Source organism: Bombus pascuorum, chromosome 14, assembly GCF_905332965.1.
Source record: "Bombus pascuorum chromosome 14, iyBomPasc1.1, whole genome shotgun sequence".
NCBI classification, from domain to species: Eukaryota; Metazoa; Arthropoda; class Insecta; order Hymenoptera; family Apidae; genus Bombus; species Bombus pascuorum.
The window spans coordinates 4512786-4536549 of record NC_083501.1 but is presented as its reverse complement, the minus strand read 5'-3'; the positions used below and the strand labels follow the sequence as shown (position 1 = coordinate 4536549).

General features: G+C 33.7%; 1 protein-coding gene and 1 long non-coding RNA gene across 2 annotated transcripts in view; both read left to right on the top strand.

Moving 5' to 3' along the window:
- The first annotated feature begins 5732 nt into the window (after positions 1-5732).
- On the top strand, positions 5733-11815 carry LOC132913906 (protein takeout-like). The gene is made up of 6 exons (XM_060972567.1): positions 5733-5879; positions 6578-6676; positions 8722-8872; positions 9640-9776; positions 10117-10266; positions 11482-11815. Exons 1-6 carry the CDS (start codon positions 5816-5818, stop codon positions 11631-11633), a joined length of 753 nt encoding a protein of 250 aa, XP_060828550.1. The 5' UTR covers positions 5733-5815; the 3' UTR covers positions 11634-11815.
- A 512-nt stretch (positions 11816-12327) lies between these two features.
- Positions 12328-23764, top strand: part of LOC132913917 (uncharacterized) — a 57433-nt gene continuing 45996 nt past the window's right edge. Inside the window, exon 1 of the long non-coding RNA XR_009659486.1 lies at positions 12328-12518. This is a non-coding gene — a long non-coding RNA (uncharacterized LOC132913917). The remainder of the gene's footprint in view (positions 12519-23764) is intronic.

Sequence of the window (23764 nt, the reverse complement as noted above, 5' to 3'; positions counted from 1 at the left end):
ATATTCTAATTTGAGACTATGTAAAAATTGAATGAAATAAAATATTTTTTCAGAATTTATGTATAATAAACTACAATGATACAGTGAGTAATTAAGAGAGAAAATTTGAATAACGACGGAAGTAATTAAATATTCGTTTGAAGAACATTGAACCTGACAAGCATTACTAGACTCATTAAATATCGATTTCACCGAAAGATTAACGCCATCGAGGAAAAATATCTCTTACACATGAAACTGGTTTCTCCATGAAAAATAATCGCGTGCTTATCCCAAGAGCCGATAGAAGAAAAAAACTATTCTTCGGGTTATGTTTACGAAGCGAAGTTCAATAATTAGTAACTTCGTGCATCTGTACGTAATACACAATGAGTCTATTTTTATCGTGAAAATTTCGTTTCTAAACGAAGGTTCAAAGTTTAGGAACTGGCGAACGAAGATAGCGTTATCGTATATTAAACGATTAATTTTCTAGTTCATTATCTACTATTAAAAGTTTCGAGCTCTAACGATATTTCAAAATTTGAATCGATGATATTGAAGAGTTGGAAATTTAAAATCTTGAATTTTGCAATCCATTTTAAGTTTACATCGAAAATTATCTAATTTGCAATTACATAATAAATTTTCAACTTTGAAGCCTTTGAAATACAAATTTTTGGTGCCACGGTTTCCTAAATAAAAATTGATGCATGTAATAATTACACACAGTTGGACAGAAATCACAAGCAGAAGAAGAAGACGTAGCCAATAATTAATTAATTTAATTCATCAAGAACATGGAAGGAGGATGAAAAAAATTCGTCATTTTATACCAACAGTAGTTCCACTTGATTGACCACATCATGAATACTTTAACGATTATTTTGTCCCGTTAAACAGCAGCAAAACACGAAACGAGAAGTGCACTTGAAACTCATTGCCTTTGTGGGTATTTATTATTGGATATTTTGTGTCTGAAAAAAATACAAATGTCTTTTATATCTCGTATAATGTTAAAAGATCTCTCAAGCGTAAAAAAACATTATAAAGAAATTTTTAATTTTATCCGTTTTCTGTCCATTTCATTATCCTTTTTCTGCTCCTCTTAAAGTGATATCACGTAAATCTTTCTAACTTTTTTAAATCAGAAATTACTTCTATACTATCTAAAGTCGTCCTTCTATTCTTCTTAAAATTGTGAATAACGTTTTAATTGTTTAATACTATCCTCCCATTCATAACAAATTAATCTTTTCGCGATTATCTATGTGCGAATAATTATAGTTCTCGCGGTTGTTTTCATTAATGAAAATATGCAAGCTAATTGGGAGATGGATAAAAACACTTAGAACTTTATTCATAGATAAACATTTTTAAATGAAAGTTCAAAGCCACAGAGCCACAAACGTTGATTTAATTATGAAGAAAGAGGGCTATTAGCGAATTAAAATAAATTAAAGATGTTCTTCTTTCAGAAGTTTCCAGTTCTTTCTCCTTTTTTAACATAGAAACGGTATATATTAAAGAAATAATGAATACACATAATATTAAATCAGATGTCGTATTTCTCACCGAATGTTTTTATCTCTGCTATGTCTCCTTTTTGTCTCATGAATATCTAAAAAAACAATCATTAAAGAAATAGCGGATATATACAGTGATAAATCAAATTTTCGTCTTTTCTTCAGAACTTGTTTGTTCTTTGTTCGTTTCCTTTTTTTTTTTCTTTTTTTCTTTTGAATGCACAAAGAGTGTGCATTATAAAAGTAACGAAGACATTATTATTGCATAACAACTGGACTCGAGTAAATCACAATTGTGTTTCTAAATTGCAAATTTCTTTTCAATAAATTGGTTACGATTACGCATATCAATTACCTATCGTCTTTCTCGCTTTTCATCGATTTTTTCTTGCTTTAACCGCTTTATTCTAAAGCAGTTGATTTTTCATATTCATGTAAATGGCTACAAGTTTCATGTTATCGAATGATTCGAGACGAATGTAAATTCGTTATAAACGTTGATTATTATGATACTATATGCTGACAATCGACGACACGAAACAAAATGTTAATCGGTAGAATAAAGATAGAAGAGATTACGACATAGTTCATTTAACATACATAAATACATCAACGAGACGAATCACGTCACTCACGTTTATATCGAATAACTTATCTATAAAATATATCCTACTCTTCCCGTTATTATTATTATATTATTATTCGCTTGTGTTATTACCCAAGACACATCCGTCGAATTTTCTGTACCTGACTTAACGAAGAAACTAAAAATGCGCTTTCTCGGAAAATTATTTACACTTTCGTTACAATACAATCATTATTAATGTGTTCCTGGAAGAAATGAAGACAATTAAAATTTTAGATAGAACTACAGTTTCATATCTTCGATATTTTTAACTCGCAGCGATCTTGAGATAAAATTATATTAGAAATTACGAAACCAAAATGGTAATTTTACGGTTCTTCTTAAACGTCATAAAGTAGTTAAATCTAATTAAGATTCGTAAAAAAGAAAGAGAAGAAAACAACCTTAAAATAACCGTAAAAACTTGTGAATGTATTTGTCTGTCTTGACGAATTATAAATTGCATAAAAATTTGCGTTAGCTAATTATACGCAGTCGTTTAGTTCTTTGTCGGCTCTGTCGTTACTTGAACAAACAATCGAACATGCTAAGCATCGTTCAAAATTTACAATTTACAGCGTTACTAATTGCTGATGTATGTAACGTACTTTATTTGCTGCTATTATAATCTTTGTTCTTTTTGCTCGTTTTTTTTTTAAATAGATGAACGTCAAAGCCTTCAAAATATTATTAGATATTATCGCTGCACGGAGATTACTTATTCGTTGACATAAGCAAACATTAAATTGGCCATGACAATATCTAGCAGGTGAAGCGAGTCCTTGCTCAGATTCTATTCTTTTTTTTTTTTTTTTTTTTTCGTGTCAATATTTTTAAATATTTCTGTCGAATTATAAAGTCACTGGATGAAATTATAGGTATCTTCCCATTAAATAGATCATAGTGTTATAGTCGGATAGGTCAGTAATAACAGTCGGTAGTTTAATGATTACTGATTATATGTATCAAATGTTTCACATATTTCGTATTCAACGAAAGTAAAAACTTGCTCTCGAGCGAAAATTGTGCAGGTTTCGAGATCAGTGAACCTCGAAACAGTGGACCTCGATGACCGTGAACGCGTAACCTTAGTCGTCTTTGGGTAAATTATGTGCATTTTTAATCGATCGTTCACATCTTATGAAGGATGTATTTTACGAACGCGAATATTATCGATTTAAGTCTTGGTTGACAATATCCAGCCAATGTCACGTGAATATTAACAAAATCGACAATTCCATCGCAAAAAGGGGAGATTAATAATGGAAAAGCGTAAAGAATAAGTAGCTGGGGAATGATTTTATCATTAGATCAAAGAATTATCTTCTTAGGAGAAGAATAAAGTAGAGTTAAGTAGTGAAGAAATAATCTATGATTTAATTTTTGATTATGTGAACTTTGGAATAAGAAATTAGGATTGCCTGAGGAAAAAAGATATTAAAATTCAATTAATATCTAAAGATCCTCTTCACTATTTTTAGAAGGAAGTAATTAAGTACCTCATTATCGATTTTCACATATACTCCTTAATGTGTCTCGCTATTGAAAATAAATTTTACCTAAATGAATCACCAAACCTATAGCTAATTCAGAGTAATTTGTAATGATAATTTGAATCTTTCAGAATGTTAAAAAATTTACAATATTTAACAAATACATTTCTGACTATGTTTGTCGCCAAATAATGATCTTTTTCAGATCAACATAGTTGCATACGGTTGTTTTCTTCTGATTCGATGGCAGGTGTACAGGATGACTGTTAATGGCGATGCGAGCTTTCCAGAATCCCTTTGTTGTTCCCTTTGTTGCCTCTAAGTGGCCACTGTTCACTTCGAGCAATTCCGTCTCTGCCATCCGCGAGACTTTTTTCTCGAGTTTTCTATTCGAGATGCAGATGAAAGGAAAATTTTAACGTCCACCGAGTGCGTCAACGCTCCATATAAGATATTTATCGCGCTGGAGAACTGAGATTAGAAATATTGAAAAAATTTTTTTAAACCATGCTTGTTTGCGACTTTCTGGTACTTTATTACCTTAAAAAAGTTTGCTGATGATAATGATAAAAATGGTTATAGATTAGAATAAATAAACAGCTTTTTATGATTGCTTAAAAGCAAAGAGAGATAAACTTGTTCCTAAGTAGATGTAATATATTCTGCATGTAAAATCGATGGTAAATGATGTGGCTCATTGAGATTGCAAATAAATATGAAAATTACGACATTTAAATATGAGCTTATGATGATATTAATCACGCAGATGGTAATTAACACAGAATTATTAGCTTCCTATCAAATATCTGTATCCTACCAAAGGTTCCTGTGAAATTCTAATAAGTTCCATTCTGAATAATTCGAACTAAATATATCATTAGTTGCAAATATGTACTTAAACATGATACCTATTCAATTACCTGTAATCAATAAAATCAAGAGAGCAGCATCGTAGAGTAATTGAACCATAAAAGCTGTCAAGATAATTTCTAGAGGAGTAGGTTGTTTCCCTAGATGCAAAGGAGGAACGAGGAATATAGATAAGGGACAAACCTGCATATGCAAAATACTTTTACTTTTAAAGTGAACGCTTTCAACGAGCAGATAAAACAGCAACTGCACTCACAACCGACATTCCATCTCTACAAATCATCTACACCATCTCTATATAAACACAGAAACAGTTGTAAGGAGAAAGACAAAATTGAAAACAAATATAATAGAGAAAAACGTAGAAGGAAACAAAGAATCACGATTCACATTATAAATCTGAGAAAACAAGAAAAGACAAAGAAAAAAGGGAAGCTCAGAAGAAAAAGGACAAGAAAATTAGTAAAATCAGAGTTGTTTTTGGAAAATGAACAACATGTATTGTCACGTTTAAGCAAAAAAGAATCTCAGCTAAATTGTTAAAACATCTGTTTGCAGATTGTTAATAGAAAGATAGGAAAGCAAAGAAAGAAGTAAGAACAAAAAGGAAAATGAGCAGATCTAATAATGGAATTGAGGAATAAGATTTTGTACCTTAAATCTAAACGATAAAGAAAAATGGAAAAGAGTTCCAGTCCACATTGACAACTGACAACAGTTCCAGTTACTGAATGAAAGCACGTAGATAAATATGGTAGTACTCCATTTATCCGAACTATCATCACAAAGCCCGATACATCGAACGTGTTCCTGGACCTCTACTATCCGATGCCAGGACATGCGATATAATGCTTGTATGAATAAGTGTTTGCATCAGTTGTTTATACATTTTTCTGTTTTCTTCAATTACGTGAAAATTAACTACAATTGTCCATCGACTTATCTTGTCCATCGACTGTGTCGGATAAATAGAGTTTTAAGTACTGTAGTGATTTAGATCAAAGATTTTTCATCGTGGAATGGAATTTCCAATAACAACAACAACGAATGGCATTGAACATTTAGAGCTCATGTGTCGTCATTGCTTTGTATGTCCTCAGGTATTGTTTTAATGACTTTTTTCGTTTTTGCATAATTTCGAGGGAAGAGGAACGCGTACTTGATCAGACAAGTAGTAGTGGGGCGATCCTGCTGCTTAAATAGACTGCATCAATGACTGTTTTCTTCAGTTCACACTCAACTGTCCGAAGTAATTTTCAATTCGGAGAAGACCGTCGTAGAACACTTCTTCAACCGATCTATTAGAATTTTTCACGGGAAATATGGCGATAATCAAGTTACTCATCGTGGTCATGTCATTGGCCATGGCCATCGCCATCGATCTGCGTAAGTAGCTTCAGTATTTTTCACTTACGACTCTTTGTTTGTTGTTACAACGTTTGGTTGACAACTCTTAGCTTACGACACTCTGCTACACACTTGGCTTAGAACGATTCCCAAAGTACAAAGAAAGAAAATCGCTGTAAAATAATTCAAACATTCTAGCTATTCTTCTGTATTCGAACAAACTCCATGTGATCTATCCTCAACGACCATAAAAAAAATTACTATAAGATACAATGAAACACTTCAAAGTAAAAAAAAACTAATTTTTTAACTCTTATTAATACTTAAAAAATTAGTTTAGTTAAACTCTTATTAATACTTTAACTAAAGAAAAATCAAATATCATGTATGTAGAAACGTATGAATTATTGAGTGGATCCAAAGAGATGCCAATATTGAACTCAGTGTCGATGAAAAAGAAATTTGAGCCGCGAGCAAACAATGAAATTATTGGATCTGGACGAAACATTTCAGATTTCCAATCGAAAAATCATTACGTATCATGGAGACATGATCACGGTCTGAAAGAGAAAGTCAATTCCGAGCTTCAGATCGGCTTCGTAACTGTGTTGCACTTTATTGGATCCACTGCAATGCAGTAACTGTTTACGTAACTGTTGCATGCGACATTTTTCCATCATTATCAGTCTCAGTATGTATCGTTCATTTATTTGTTTGTTTTTCGTTAATTCTTATAGCAAGCAATTGGAAGGTATGTAGCAGATCGTTGCCAGAAGAACAGCTTACCGAATGCCTAGACGAGGCTGTTACAGATGCTGTCATTTCATTGGCTGGAGGTAAGGATTACCCTTTTTTTCTTTATCAAAAAATTGAAAAATTGATGTCTATTTTGATTTGTATCCATCCTTATTGCTTTTTTTCTGTATAGAAACTCTTACAACAGTGTAAGAATTTTTAAAAATCTTTTATGCTTTACTAGATATAGGAGTATGTGTAAAATATTCCTACGTATATGCTATCTGATCATTAGCAAGCAATGTTACCACATTTGCGTCAAACATTATGCATAAATTAATTTCAATTTCTGCCGCAAAAACCAATTTGGTTAATAGAAACTAAAGTTTACACTAAATATTTATTATTTGCGCAATTATGCAACCATTTCACCTGACCGATCGTGGTCTCCTAATCCAACGCAATTTTCATTGAAAGAATAGTATTTGTTCTTCCATTTATTTTTCTATTTTCTTCTTTAAGTCGAACTAGTAATATTGTAAATGAATTATTTCATCCCCTTCTTTAAAGAAATTATACATTATGAATGTTATTAGCAGACAATCATTTCTCATTGATATTTGTACTATCTCTCTCCACGCACGATATCTTCAATCTTAAATTTTCAAAAGTGCAACATCATAGGCTAAGTTTTCATTTCTTTTGGAGGAAATTATTAACTATAAATGTTATTTAAATTGTTAATTACAAATATCAGCATCAAATAGTTAATTTCCTCTGCCAGTTTTACAATTAAAATGTAAACATCATGAATTGGTTATTAAATTTTCGTTCTTACCTTTGAAAGTATCAATAATAAATGTGTCATTGTTTATAAATAGTACAATTAGTTGTTGATATTCAGTTTTCTGCAGGTTTAACTGGAGGCTGAAACTTTTCATAGGAACGCAGGAGAGAAACCTGTGTCATTGAACAACCATTTCTCACATTTGCAAATTTGTCCAAAGAAACCTGAAGAGAAATATCTTCTACGGATTCAAATTAGGCAGAGAATCGATTAAAACAGACTTTGACCCCTTTGATATTTTTCATTTTTTTTTACAATTTTCGATGTATTGGTAAACGTTGTGCACAATTCCTTGCTGATTTCACAAGAGCAATGCACGCTGCGTTTCCTTGAAACTGGCATTAGTTTCTCCGATATAATCACGTGTGGCAATTTACAGAGGTTCTCCTTGACTCAAGTTGACTCCCTTCGCTTTCTGAATCCCCAATTAAAATTCGCACATGTGTTTACCTGTATATATACTCTCATTCATAATACCCAAAATATTGAGCACTTGACATAACTTCAAACATAACTCTCAAAATATAAAATAATTTTAATGCACCCTTCTTAAGTCTCATACGAATGGTTAGTATTGGAACAATTATTATGCAAAGATCTTATCCATATAAATTAATAATTTTGATATTTTCATTTTGACTGTTTTTGCCAACAATTTTCTGAAAGTTCTCGAACTTCGGTATCGTTCATTTCAGTTAAACAAAGACACAGGATTTAATAATTTCAGCGAAGAATAATTTAATTTTCTGCGGAACAGTTGTGAAGATTTTCTTAGACTCTGACGTTTGATAATTAGACTACAAACGTCATGTACTTATGGAAATATGTAAAAGAAGAATAAAAACGATTACACGCGGAAAATGTTCAGAGCGATGTACACGTTATTACTCTTTCCAACTAAAATATACATCTAGTTCGAGTTTTATTTCTTTTTAGATAAAGTGAAAAATGCGGCAGCTGCGCTTTTCATTGGCTGGAATTCCAACAGGAAGAACTTTTATATAATCGTTTCTAGTGACCGGTCGATTAACTATCTGGAGAGATCGTGCGATTAAAAGAATTTATTAATTCTGTCTAGACGAACTTCGTATCCATCCTTTGTGGGCAAATGTTACTTATGTCTAAATCTAATTTTATATATTACGTTAGGTTTCTAAAACAGCTAAAAGAGTGCTGTGCTATATATTTGGCTTTTATAATCGTTCATTAAATCGTGTTTGAAAAATTTTTCAATAAAAATAAAAAAGAAAGTTAAAGATCGCAGAGTGAAACGAAATTAAAGATGAATCTTTTCTGCAGGCTTGAGGAGTTTAAGAATTTTGCCGATTGAACCATTGGCAGTGGACAGCGTCAGTATCGGAGAAGCAGAAGGATCGGTTACTTTGAGGCAGGAATATAAGAATATTAAGTTACATGGCCTTACGAAGGGTGTTAGGATCTACAATCATCAGTAAGTTGAAAAACGCTTGCTTTATTTGCTATTCAATAATTGGACAATTAATTGCTTTCCGAGAATTAGAAAATATTTTACTGCGATCAAACTTTTTCGTAACGTTTAGCAAAATAAGTGCGTTTAATGCGAGTAGTTAATAGAAATTACGTTAGTCGATTCGTAGTTAAAAAGTTGTACTATGTACGATATTATGGAGAATTGCATTAACTGTTTGGTAAACAAATTTAATCGAATAAAAATAAATAAGCACAGTGGAACGGTTGCATAATAATTTAAGGAAAGAAATGTATCATGTGCTCGGATTATAAGAATCGGCCAAATATGGGCAGAACCGGTACGATGCACAATGAAGTAACAAGGAAAAAGAGAAAGAAATAGCTGGTAGAAATTGGAAGTTGTGTCCTGTTCGTTAAAACCAAACTTGAACTCAAAAAAATCGAACCAATAAAAGGATTTATTCTAAATTGATGAGAGTATATACAGACTTAATAATATTGAAAGTAGAAAAACTAGAAAAATTCAAGAACGCGTCAAAATATAATTCAGCAGATTATTCTATGTACGTGTATGTATCTATAACTTTACGTCGTAAATAATAATTAACGCATAATCTTTTAAACGAGATAAAATATTTTTCCATAAATTAAAAATAGTCAATAAATAAAGAAAAAGAACGTTATACGTATTGAGGAAAAAAAACAATGTTGACATGAAACTTACGATTCGATCCAAGACGATGATTAACGATAACGCTCGTTTTTTAGTTTAACTCTGGATAATGGATGTTTATTGACGTCCGATACGATCCATCCTCAAGTAGACTTCGTCGCCAATTACAAGATCGATGGAAAAGTGTTACTCTTGCCTGTCAAAGGATCTGGAAGATCAAACATCACCATGTGTAAATATATTTTTGCTTATATATTATCTACTTACATGTTATAATTTAAAAAACTTAACATTGTAGATGATAAATAACGTTTTCAAATTCCTTCTTCGTTTCTTTAGAAATCTATCTCCTCGATATCGATTCATTTCAAAAATATAAAAATTAAATTTTCGTCTATTCCCATCTTTGCAAAGCTGTAATTCCTTTTATTCGTATTTTCTTCTCTTTTCTCCTTTTTTTAGAATTTGTATTTCTTCCTATATCTATAGAAATCTATATCTATTGCGTTTAAATGATAAATATAAATAATGAATAACGTTTTTTCAATCATCGTTTTTATTGAAATATTTAGATAACTTGAAATCGCATAACGAAATATCCTGCGAGAAGTATGAAAAGAACGGAGAGACTTACTTGAAAATCAAGAAATACGGAGTGACACTCAATCCTGCTCAAATCAGCTTACAGTTCGACAACCTCTTCAATGGTGACAAGACACTAGGTATTTATCAAAAATCACCATACAATAGCAGCAATCCTTACTTATTAATGCATATTAATTAACCTTTACGCAGAAGAAACGTACTAATCACTGTACATGTCTATACAAATTTTAACTTTTATGAACATCACAATCCAAGCAAAAATTTGTTTCATTTATCAAATATTAACTAAAAGCCGAATTTTTTATACATTTTTACGTATTAATATTACAGCTACCAGAACGATCAATTTGACCAATTTGTGAATTTGTCAGAAAAATTGTATAACTTACAACGATGAGTTTCTAGGGACTTTTAGTGAGATAAAAACTATATAGTTTTCCAAATAATTTCAATCATTCATAATCCGAATAATACATTTTTCATAAATACATTCAATTTGATAATCTACTAATAATACTATAGAAAACTTCTAATGTAGTATTTACATTTCCAATGCATCGTGACTCACAATTTTGTATAAAATTGTAGGAAAACCATTCATTACAATCATTGTTTATGATCAAATTACAATAATGATACTTGTTATGCTATTCACAAAAATAGAAATATGATCTTATTTATCTTACGAGGTCACCGTTTCGAACGGAAGAAAAATAATGCGTCGTGTGCATAGACTTATAAATTTATGATTATGTACGACGTTCACCTTTACAGTTGATCTTTTCCTAAGTCAGTCATGATTACATGGAAATTCTAACATAAATATCTTCTATCTTATCGATGCTACGATGCATTATTTATTAGATTTATTCAGTTCTAAGTGAAATTAGACAAAGTGAATTGTTAATTAATGACAGTTATGATGAAACAAAATTAGGTTAATGCTATCACGAATGAAATTCAATATTTTATATAAAAAGTAAAAAAAATATCGTTTGCAGTGATTAAACGTAACATTGTGATAGTTTTATTATAGGATGGTAATATTAAAATAAAATTTGCATCAGATGACATTTTATCTATGATAACATTTAATGGTTAAATGAGGTTAGGTCTGGATTAAATTTTATGGAAAAGAATACATTTAAAATGATTAAAGAAATGGAATAATTAACTTAATAAATTAACAAAAATATAACCTAGACTGATGTGATGCTGTTGTGATTGAAAATTTCTGTAATCTTACACGAGTTTCGAAGACTTGAATATTGCGTCCTCGAATTACATATTTAATAATTTAATATTTCACCTACCTTCTTCTTCTTTTGTAGGACCACAATTAAACAACTTCATCAATGAAAATGCCGAGTTGCTTTTCAAGGAACTCAAGGCCCCCTACGAGGAAACTTTCAGTCAAGTTTTCACTCAACTCAGCAACGACGTGTTTAGTCGCGTGCCACTGAACAAAATCTTCCCGCTGTAGTAAATTACTAAGAGTTTCCATCATTCTATTTGATGTCTTTATTCTTCCGTGTAAAAAAGTGCAAAGAAAAATTATGCGACTATGCCAAAAATGTTGTATGTGTAAAAATGTTTAGAACATGTAACAATGTGTTTGAATATTTTTTTTTTCTTAATAAAAGAAAATTTTTACTGATTTTCATACTTTACTGTTGTAAATTATTTGAACTAACATTCTAGTGATCCTATTTTCTAAGTGTAATTATTTGAGAGTCGTGATCTTATTTAAAAACTGTTTGTTCTTATATGAGTAATTTTATTTTCGTTGATGATTAGAAATATGGTGCGATTAATTAATAGCTCGTAATATCAAGATCTTCTTTTAGCAAACAAGAGAAGGTCGCGTTTAAAAGCGAAAGATGATTAGACTGATTTAAGTGGTAGGTAGCATGGTTTATAGTTCATGGAATGAGTAACGGGTAGAGTGAGTCAAAACTTGTCGTTTCAAGGTCTAAACATGTTTATACTTCTAATGTCTTTATACAAAGACCTCATTGATATAAAGCCTGTTTTAACTTGACATAAAAATATTCTCTGTATATATTACTCGTTTTTTAAATTTTTTGTTTAAAATTAGATAATGCACGAAATGCGCGCGCATCTTTTAACTAAAGATTAACTAAAGATTACTAAAGATTAACTAAAGATTAAGCGCCGATGAAACGACGAAATACGCAATTATATATCGAGATATTGGATCAATAATCTATATAATTTTTCACGATCGATCTATCGTATTGAAATGTAACGTAGAAGCGTCAGTTTTAGAGTGGTTAGTTGGAATGGTTAGACAGGAATCGTAGAAGGCACAACAAGAAGAAGCGTGAACGGTTCATCTAAATGTCAGGTAAAGAATACAATTAATAGTTTTTAGATTTGATACTTCTGTATACAGTGGTTCATAAAAGTATTTCAATATTTACTATAGCAAAATTTTATGCATATTATGTTTTGCATTAGCGTGTGTTTCCATATGAGATGTGATTATTGTGGTTATGGTAATCAAATTTGGAATTAATCTTATTAAGACTTACGAGTAAGGTTTAAAACTATAACTTAAAACAAAGAATAAATCCCTCGTTATTCCCCCACCGTTCAACAATGAGACTTAAAATTAAGAGGTAGATTAAAATTAACAAATAAGAAAGTAGATGTAAACCCATTTAGAAGTAACGCTAAACTAATAGTAGATACTAAATAGATACTAATCTACTTGAGGCGAAATTTCAAAAGTGGAATTATAGACATTCTGTTAAATCAATTGTTCCATTTAGTAATTTAATATTTAAACGAATTACATAAAGGAAATTCTAACTTTTCGCTCTAAGTGAAATAACGTATCTTTGTACAAACATTGCGCACAATGTATCCCATGGCAAGTGCTGATAATATAATACGATATAAACGTCTATTTTGAGATTAATTAAAATTAAGAAGCACGCGTTCCACGTTGCTTGTCTCAACTGAGTTAAAACTAAGCCTTAAAAAAAAACTTAAAAATAAGCATACTTCACGCCCCATCTATTTCTCACAGAACGATTACATAGATCGTTACGAACTGTCGTCTAGTTATCGCAAAGGCAAGGGAGTCTTTAAATTTCTATATTATCGATCGAGATAATACCGATCAATCGGTTCTTCTCAATACTGCTTCGTTACCATTCGCGCAACACCGAGTTTTATCAGATTTCTTACCGATCGGTAATGTTTAAAACATTTCAATACAAAATTCAGGGATTCGTTTTACCAACTTTAATACTCTCAACCAGCATTTAATAGTCAGCATACATATAAATCAACAAATAACATTATATAGTACTTAATAGTACAACAATATATAACAACATTTTACAATATGTTATTTTACAATAACATTATAATATTACATCTTCTATGCTTAACAGTCGTAAACGAAATGGACAGTTAATTATCTAATGAAATATTACCTCTCCTTATTGCGTATTTAAATAATTTCGAATTGGAAAATCTCTTATAGTATTAAAAAGGGACAAAAAACTACTAGTTGGAAAAACCAGAAAATCATTCTAATAGACTACCGTTTAAAGTGATGTACATATTCAATTACATAGTTTTTAATCTTATTTTCAATTTCACACGCTAGAACGATTGCAAAGTTTTGAATGGCACTGTATATTTGAAAATTTTTTATGGAAAAAAGGGAAAACTGAATTTTATATATCAAGACACAAATTACAAATAAGACAACATCTTTACATGATATTATTCCGAGACACTTACACCGAGCAAAAGCAAATGTACATAGGTCCCAGAACGGGCAAATTGAGCAATTCCGATGCCGAATCGATAATGAACCCATTGATGTATCTTATTTTTCCGTAGCATCGTTTATATCCGATAAAGCGCGTCTTTTTTTGGCAACGACCGCTTTTTCTTTACTTCTTTTAATCCTGGTTGTCTGGAGTTTTTTAGAATCACCTCTCACCACGGGTGGTGCCGGAGACTAACACAAGCAACGCTTTTGATAAAATGCACCCTAATGCGTATCGCTCGTAAATTCTCGATTAAAGAAAATGAACACTGCTGGACGTCTTGATGTAAAGAGGTCAAGATAGAAATATTTTCTCTCGGTATTGCCGCTATTGCTTTATTAAAAATACAGATTTATGAAACTTTATTAAAAATACTACAGTTTTATCTTATTGATATTTTATCAAGTCCAACGCTGTTTTTGATAGATCCAAATAGTATTTAGTAATTCCAAGTCCAAAGAATTGAAATTAAAATACGTATCCGTATTAAAGTTTTTATTTATTAGAGAAGAATAGCAACGTAATAAGAGAATTTCTAGTACAAGTTTCTATCGTAATTTTTGGTGAATATACACAACGATTTACCGAATGACAAAGTTAAAGAAGTATCTGTGTACCATTTCTGCTCTTTGCACGATTTGAAAGTACAAAAAATATTAAAATAATTTCTACATAGTCACAAGTCTAATTTTCCCTATTTAACGACCGACGATAGCGGTAACATTCACAGTGTATTCTGTTTAAACAACTTCCCTATACTCGTTAATCATGTTAGCAACCGTAAATAAATAGACTCTTAGGTAACTTGGAATTTTTCGAAATCCAACGTATCACCCCGTTGCAATCTCACAACGTTCCTGCAATACCATCAGGCAACATCATTAAAAGCTAAAGATTCCGCTTGCAAGAGGACATTCTTAGCGGTTAACGTAGTTGAACAAACGTCGGACTAGTCTCGTAACAAATGGTCGGTTGTCATGTGGTGACAATAGCAGCGGTGACATTCGACTGGTTAGAGAGAGAATCGAACAGGCATCCTATGCATCTGGATGCCGGTTGCAGTTACCGTGGACTATGGTTTCGCAATGGTTCGCGGAAGGTCGCCGACGTAAAGGATTGTCTGCTGCTCTAGGCCGTTGAAACGCAGGTGTTTTCCGACATGAACGTCGCGACAAGGCTGCCCACGATGCCTACGAACGTATATCCGGTTGTACCGCGTGCTGCTGCGATTTGCCTTTCGCAAGGCCGTTTCTCCAGCCTAGCGCTAGCAGCTCCGCTATAGAAAGTGACGATTCCTATGGTTTCTCGAAGAGATGTAGCCAGACGGTGAGTTTTAACACTTTACCGACCGCTAGCGATTCAACAGCATACGCACGTCCGATCGGTATCTCAGGCGCCGGCTCTGTTTCGGTTTAGACTCTTTAATACCATTCTTTTCGTTCATCGCGAACGCTAAGTTTTTCAAATTGGTATAAAACTGTGAGAACTTATAAAGCAGCGCACCTACGCAAGGTACCTTAGTATTAAATAACGAATTACTGCTCGAATAATGAGGAAGATTGTCGGTGACAAAAAGCCGATTAATAGGCTATCGGTTGGTAAACGTCGACGACAAAAAGTTGATTAATAGGCTATCGGTCGGTAAACATCGACGACAAAAAACCGATTAATAGGCTACCGGTCGGAAAAGTATTAAGTATTTTAACTTATTGCGAGATAAACAGCGTGATAAGACGTAACAATTGTGCAAACGCAATATTATTAGTGTCAGCAGCAGTGCTGTAGAAGCTGACGATCGGTATGATCGTTCGATGAGATATGCCAAATCGTGAATTAAAACGTTAATTTATTAAGGACGAAGAATGCAATGTTATTAGTATTAGCTAAAATGTTAATTTATTAAGAATCAAATAATAAGGCGGAAAAATTGTACAGATGAAATATTATTATATTTATCGTATTAGCAGGTCTGCTACAAAAGTGACGATTCGTACGGTTGATCGGATGTACAGTGGAGGATAAAAGGATGTTTATAGAACGAGAAGCGTGAAGAGACATAATCCTACAAAATGGATTTATATCTAATAGAGCAACGAATAAATACAATTTACCTCGTGCAGTGAGTCGCTGTTACCAATATGGTAAGATAGTTCTTGTACAGAAGTTACTGAAATTTCAATCAATTTGAAACTTTCTTTTATCTGCCACCCTATATATGTAGCGATTACTTCATCAAGAACTAAATAATGCAATAATGAATACAAATTATGGAAATATAATATTATACCTTTATTCTTATGTAAATTAATGTAGTTACCAATGGTAGGAATAAGTAGATGCAACAAAAACGTTTAATTAAAAATGAAATTGAGAAATGAAAGGAAATGACCATTCGTCGTATAATTAAGTCGTAGAATATTAAGACGGTAAACTATCAAAGATCAAGTTGCGAAACGATGCATAGAAATTGAGTGAGTGTAACATTGTAGCAAATAATTTTGTACAAATAATATAAGATACGTTTTAACAAATACCCTTGATACAGTACATATTCTTATTCTCATACGTCGTATTAGTGTTTTTTGATCGTCCAAAAAATATAAATAAATATAAATAATTCTACTTTATATGTTCCATACACAATCTACAGATTTTTTGTATTTCTAATTTTCCAACAATTACATAAATATCTACTAACAAAGCGAGAAAGTCGCGAGAGCAGATTGCATTAACGGAGACGCACACGTTGCGTCACACGAAACATCATTTTTTTTTACGTGATTCAGTGCTCGTAGAGTCGCTTGCTTTCAAAGTTGATTAATTAACCTTCTAAGCAGTCGTTCGGTTTATATACACAGTGGCATCGTTAAACAAGATGATTCATTGAAAATGACGGAAACGTGTAGCTTGTCATTATCTCCTTTGATACACACTGTGATAAGGAAGGTCCTTGATCGTCTTGAACCGCTAGATATATCTTCGTAAAAGAAAATGATAAAAGCTTTGATTGTAATAAGAAAAGAAAAAGAAAAAGGGAAAAGCGAATCAAACGGCTGATATAGTTTGCAGTAATAAAAGTGTCATAGATTCATGGCAATCGTACGAAGTATAGTCACTAAGTAAGTCTGACAATGAGTGTACATCTTCTACTTTGTGGCTGCATTACGTGTAATCCTATTTCTTCTGGTCGAAAGAAGGTGCTTACGTAAAGTTTCAACAGAACGAAATGATTCATTAGTAACACGTAATTTTTTATTATCTTTCTCAAAGCGTACGATTTTCTATTGTTTCCTTAATGGTAGATTTATGTTTGCAATCATTGAGCTAAGTAATCGTTTAATTCAATCCACAGCATAGATCCAATCAAATTAATCTCTCGACAAATAATAGCACATACTTGTAAGCTTAATTTTTCTTTCGCGCAATCGCAATGTCAACGAACGTCTTCGTGAACAATTGTTTTCTACATGAAATCATCAGAAAATTCATTGTAACGTCTTAAGATGTTCGATATAAGATAATAATAAGACGGATATCGATTGATATTCTGTTCAAACAATGGAGATACTTGTCAACGATAGAAAAATGTAATTGGATGGAAATTGCGCGAAAGAACGTGGCAAGTTAAACGGGAGAGAAGAAGGAAAAGTAAAATCGAAACGGAAATTTGAAACCAGTTTCAACGATACGTTTCACTTAGACGCCGCTTTAAAGTGCACCCCGTCGGTTTTCGACAAATAAACATTCGTATGCGAGATCACGTCCGCGATACGTTTCGTCCACCGAAACATAGAAATCACCGCGTTTCGTTTCGCGAATTCGGTATGCCTGTGTCACTGTCACTTGACGAAATTTCGCGGACAACCTTCGTAGCAGCGTACTTTCCCGCCTTTTTGTCGCAATCCACGCGCCTTCGTCTCTCGCTTTGACGAGCGAGAAGATCGAAACTGTGTCCTTTTTTCTCGATCAGTCACCAGTTTTGTTACGCAGCCAGTATATTCGCGTAAAATTCTGATTCGCCAATAGTCTCGGACAAACTTTGGAATATAAAACGTTAAAAGACGCGAACCGCGTCGTACGACTATAAAACGATCCTAAAATTTCCAATTCTTACCCGTTGAGTTTCCTGAATAATAATATACGATAACAAGTGAGCAAATAATAAAACATAATTAGATATTATAGCAGAGAGCCGTGATACATTACCATAAATAATTTAAGGTAGTAGATGGACCAAGAGGTAGCCTGGAAAGAAACGGTAGGTCGTCTGAGGGATTTAAAAGAGAAAAAGAAAGAGAAGCAAGAGTGAAGACTGGGTTGGATGGTAATAAAGTAGAAATAGAATAGATTAAGTAAATAAGCAATTAGTTAAACAAGTTAAATAGCGATAGTAAGGCAGGTATGAAAGGAATCGTAAGCCAAATCTATTTCTAGGCTGATGAGTCCAAAATTATACAGATAATAATAATAATAATAATAATAATAATAATAATAATAATAATAATAATAATATATGTATTACATAATATAATGAAACTTCTCAGCTGTTGATAAAAATTAGTTTATATACTAGTTCAGATTTTTATTTAGATACATTATTATAGTAACACAGTTATATTCTGTGCAAAAGTTCTATGCAATTAACCCTTTGCACTGTGAAAATTGTTAGTTAGAATTTCATTTAAAATAGTACTTGACGTAGCTGAAAAAGAAGTAGAATAAGACTGGTCCTGGTCAGCCAACAATGTTGCATTCAAGCAGCCAAGTCACTACGAGGAACAAGTTTGAAGTGGATACAATTATTGAATCTAGAAAGTAGTATTAATTTATTTGCTTAAACAGCCTCTTAATATGTCCTCGTCGAAGTTGCAGGATTATTAACAGAAAAGTACTGTAATATAGGAGAATTCAATTAGCGAAATGTTGCTTCGTAATCTCATTCTGGTGAATAGTCAGTTGTGGTATTGCTCCAATTATTCAGACGATATACTTGCACGATAGTGGAGTAAAGTTCAAGAAACGAAACCGCCTCCTTTCTCTCAAAATTCGCGGAACTTCTAATTCCCTTTATAATCTGAGCCCGAAGCATCAATGACAAAAACATTCATAAGAAGGAAACTCTTGCCAAAAACAAACCACGAAGAGCAAACATAATCGAAGAGTACAAGGAAAATGTACGTCGTTCTCCTTTTAAAACTATTTATTTTTCAATCTAAAAATTGATCTGCCTAAAAAATTGCTCGAAACCTGATGAACTTCAGTTCCTTGAGCGACTGGCGATCCTTGTAACATTGGTGCTCGAGGGCGTTACACGCTATACTTTATATTTATACGAAAGATTTCACTTTTTATTCGTGAAATCGGCCATTTCATATTCGACTTAATAAGAAAAATTGGCAAATCGGCGCGAGTGTTTCGCAAAAATCGCGTATCGAACGAAGAAGTCGAAGGTTCGAAGGATAATATCTCCGCCCACATTCCCCTGGCTTTTCGATCTGCATTTCGATTAATCTACAGTCCGAACTCGACCGACCGGCGACGCTAATCGCGACTTTCACCTTTCCGCGTAATCGCGAATCAACGGCTGCCTTGTTTACAACCGTTGAAAATGAACGCGATGCCAAATAAATCCCGCTCCGATTTCCCATCAGGAAGCAATCTGCATCCACTGATTATCATCGCAGGGATTTGCAATCGCGAAAGTTTCTCTCTAAATCTCCAAACGAGAGAAATACAACTTGTAATACGCGAGCACGATCTTTTTCCACGTCCACTGCCACGATGGTCATTGGTGACCCACCTTACATTCACAATGATGAAAATAAGATAAATTTCGTCGACTAGTAACTTTTCCATCATACGGATGGTTTAGATTTAATTTGCAGATTGTCGGAGGAACAGTGCGCACACTAAACGTTATGGTGTAGTTATAGTGTGTGGTAAAGTGTGTAAAATCAACGTTAATTAAGTTTAATTCTTTTTAGCAAAATTATAAGCAAATTATAGCAAAGTAGGACTATCTGAAGACGACCCGAGTAGTCATGTAAGCTTCTCAACATCTTGAAATTCAATGTTGAGCTTCGCGCAGAATAATCGAACTCATATTTCATCGATCATCATGAATAATCAAAACCATATTTTTATGACTGCGATAATTACATAATTTTTTAGTATTTGGTAAGTAATATTAATAAAATTGTGTAACTGGCACATGTATTAGTAGTGCAACTATCGGGCCATCCCATAAGTAATACAGCTTTTTTCGGAATTCTATTCAAAACAATGGAAGCTGTTATCAAAAATTGGAATGGAAAACTTAATAAGAAAGATAGTAAACGAATTGCAAACAGTACGAGAAAATTCATCACCGGTCGATTATCAATAGATAATTTTTTATTCTATTAATATTATAAACGCTTCGAGTCGAAAGATGATTTTCCTCGATTCAATTGCGCCCAGAGCAGAGCGAAGCTTGGTTCTACCGGGTCGGTTCGTTTCATAATCGATCTAACTACGTTAGAGGATGTACGGTGGTGCACGATGTGTCTATAAACTATGTTAAACGTGTAAGCTCGCTTGGAGAACCGCTCTCACTTTTTTCTCTTTCTCTCTCACGATCTTGGTCTCGCTCGCCGGATCTCTCGGCCTTTATTTACCCGTCGTCGTCGCCGTCGTCGTCGGCGTCGTCGTCGTCGTTGTTGTTGTTCGCTTCTTTCCGTACTCTGGCGATTTAAAACGAGAGAAAAAGGGAGAAAGAGAGAGAAAGAAGAAGGAAGGCAAAAGAGAGTGCCACGGCGAGGCAGCAGCCAGCCTAGGCGTGAGTCATCGTGAGAGACAAGATCTCGAGTAAGGAGGCGGCCTTGATGCCGCAAAACTGTTCGTAATATCGATACGGGTCCATGGATCGCTGGCTTCGATCGTCGTCATGCCGTGGCAATATCGCCGCTCTGTTAATCCATGCCGCCCCGGACACCTCGTCTAGAGAACCTCTTCACACAATCTTCAATAAGCTTCAATAGGGATATCGTTTATAATCGTTGCAATCGTGTAGAGAATCGCTTGCCCGACGTAAATTACAGGCATATTAGAGACATGGAAGGTAATTTTGAAAACACGTCGAGTTATAAACGATCTAGCCAAATCTAATACAAATCATCGTTATCCTATGAAAGGATGCTTCGGAATAATCTACACAACAGATATCTGCTATGAACCATAATAGGTACTCGAAGCTAATCCAAATTGCTAATGAATACATACATAATAGGTAACGAATAAACACAAACACACTGTGCAATTGTAGTACACCAAAGAAACCAAGTAGATATTGGAATTTTCTGAAACTGCTGTATCATAATACGTATCCAAATCTACACCTAAGCCGAATTCAAACAGGTTTTGAAACAACCTATAGAACAAACATTTGCCAAATACCATGATACATAGGCAAACCTATGAACCTGCTATGAACCATAATAGGTACTCGAAGCTAATCCAAATTGCTAATGAATACATACATAATAGGTAACGAATAAACACAAACACACTGTGCAATCGTAGTACACCAAAGAAACCAAGTAGATATTGGAATTTTCTGAAACTGCTGTATCATAATACGTATCCAAATCTAGACCTAAGCCGAATCCAAACAGGTTTTGAAACAACCTGTAGAACATACATTTGCCAAATACCATGATACATAGGCAAACCTATGCCAAGCCATAGGTCTTAGCAAATAAACGAAGACAATTTACGAAACGAATCTGTAAACTATAATACATATGTGTCCAAGTTGAAGTCGTCATAATATGAAATAACGCTTCAAAACACCCCACAGAGTAAACATGTGCTAGAAGCCATAATACGTAGCCAAACCTATCCCGAACTATCGTCTTACCAAATAACGCTTGGGAACAAAGAGTGCGAGGAATATCTATAAATTATGATACGTATGTGCCCAAACCTAAGCCAAACTATCATAATATCAAATAACGCTTCAAAACACTCTACAGAACAAACATCTGCTAGAAACCATAATACGTAGCCAAACGTATCCCAAACTATCGTCTTACCAGATAACGCTTCGGAACAACCTGTGCAACGAATATCCATAAACTACAATAAGCGTGCGTCCAAACCTAGGTCATCGTCATATCAAATAACGCTTCGGAACACCCTATAGAACAAACATCTAGAAACCATAGTACCCTATGAACTAACGTATTTTGAGATCGCAGCTCACCAAAGGAGCCAGATAGTGAGACATACTGGTGTCTACTATTTGCTAGTACGAAGACTATTTGCTGGTGTTTCGCCTCGTTTGTCGCGATGCGCGAGGGTTCACGGATTATAATGGCACTCGACTCAGCCACCAAGAGCCTTAAAGCGAGTGCCAATTATCGCTGCTCCGTCTTGACGAACGTTCATCCCCTCCACCTCGCCCCTTTGACTCGTTTCTTTTATTTCGATTTTAACGGTATACGTGGCCGCGAAGGTAGCTCGCCGCGGTCTCCGTGTATCCATTAATCGAACGGAATGCGAAAAGTCATGCTTCGGGAAAAGGGAGGCGGCGGTTTCTTAAAATACACTCGAGTAATTGAAGGGCACCGATATCGCAAGAAACCAGAGCCGCCTTCTTTCCATCGTTTTTACCCCCCTCTCTCTTTCTCTTTCTCTCTTTTGATCTTCCTTCTTCTTCTGGCTCTCTTTATGCTATCGCGATCGTTAGCCGCAGGAAAAACCATCGGAGACTTTCTGATGCTGAGTCGACCGTGAGATTTTCTAAAGGGAACTCCACGTTGTATAGGATTTGTCAAAGAGACGCGGAACATCCTAATTTCTAGGAACCAAATCGAATGTTTGAACATTTCTTAACTGGTAAATGAACTATCGTACCTGATAGCTTTCGTCTGATTTATTTTCATGAAGCTTCCTCTTGGGAACAGGTGGTAATTCCAGTTACACTTCTCTTTGCTTTACGTATCGTTTGGTGTACTTCTCCAATCACAGAGCTTAATTACTTCATATTTAGACTTAAAGCAATTACAACTTACGCTTAACTTGGAAATGTACCTCTTGTATTCCTCATTCTCTATGTCTTTACTGCTCATATTCTCACAGCGTCAGAATTTCCATAATTATGTAATAACTCTAGTGTAACATAGCTAACATCTAATAACGTAACTGTAACAAAAATATACTATAGAGCTATAAGTTGTGAAACTATTCCCTATTTCTCTTTGGTTTTCCCCCCCTCTCTCTTTCTCTCTCTTTCTCTACTAGTCTATATTATACCTATTAACATTGAGATACTCAATTATTAAAATTAAAATAGTACTAAATACGCGCTAATAATCTACATCATTAATAATCAACAGCAAATAAAAACTGGAGAAATTTCATGGGTCATCCACGACTCGAGTTAATGTTCTGTCTCCAATGACCAAGGCTGTGGACATTTGCACAAATTGATATCTTCATACGTAATTTCTTTATTAGAAGACAGGTTCTTTGCTAAAGAAACCAAACCTAACAAGTTCCACTATAACGAGTACTCTATTTTACATATTCCTGACATTTCGAGCGCTCTGTACAACTTTTCACTTTCAAATTTCCCATAAATACATGAAAACACGCAGTCTACCGATGATGACTAACTCTGTCTAGCATCCTGCCAATAAACGAACTTTAAAAAAAGAAAAAGTCCCTGTGTAGCGTCAGCACGATAGCTACGATGGCGCCGTGACACAACGATTTCCAACGAAACGACGCGAAACTTTCTTGCGACGGACCCGCACGTGGC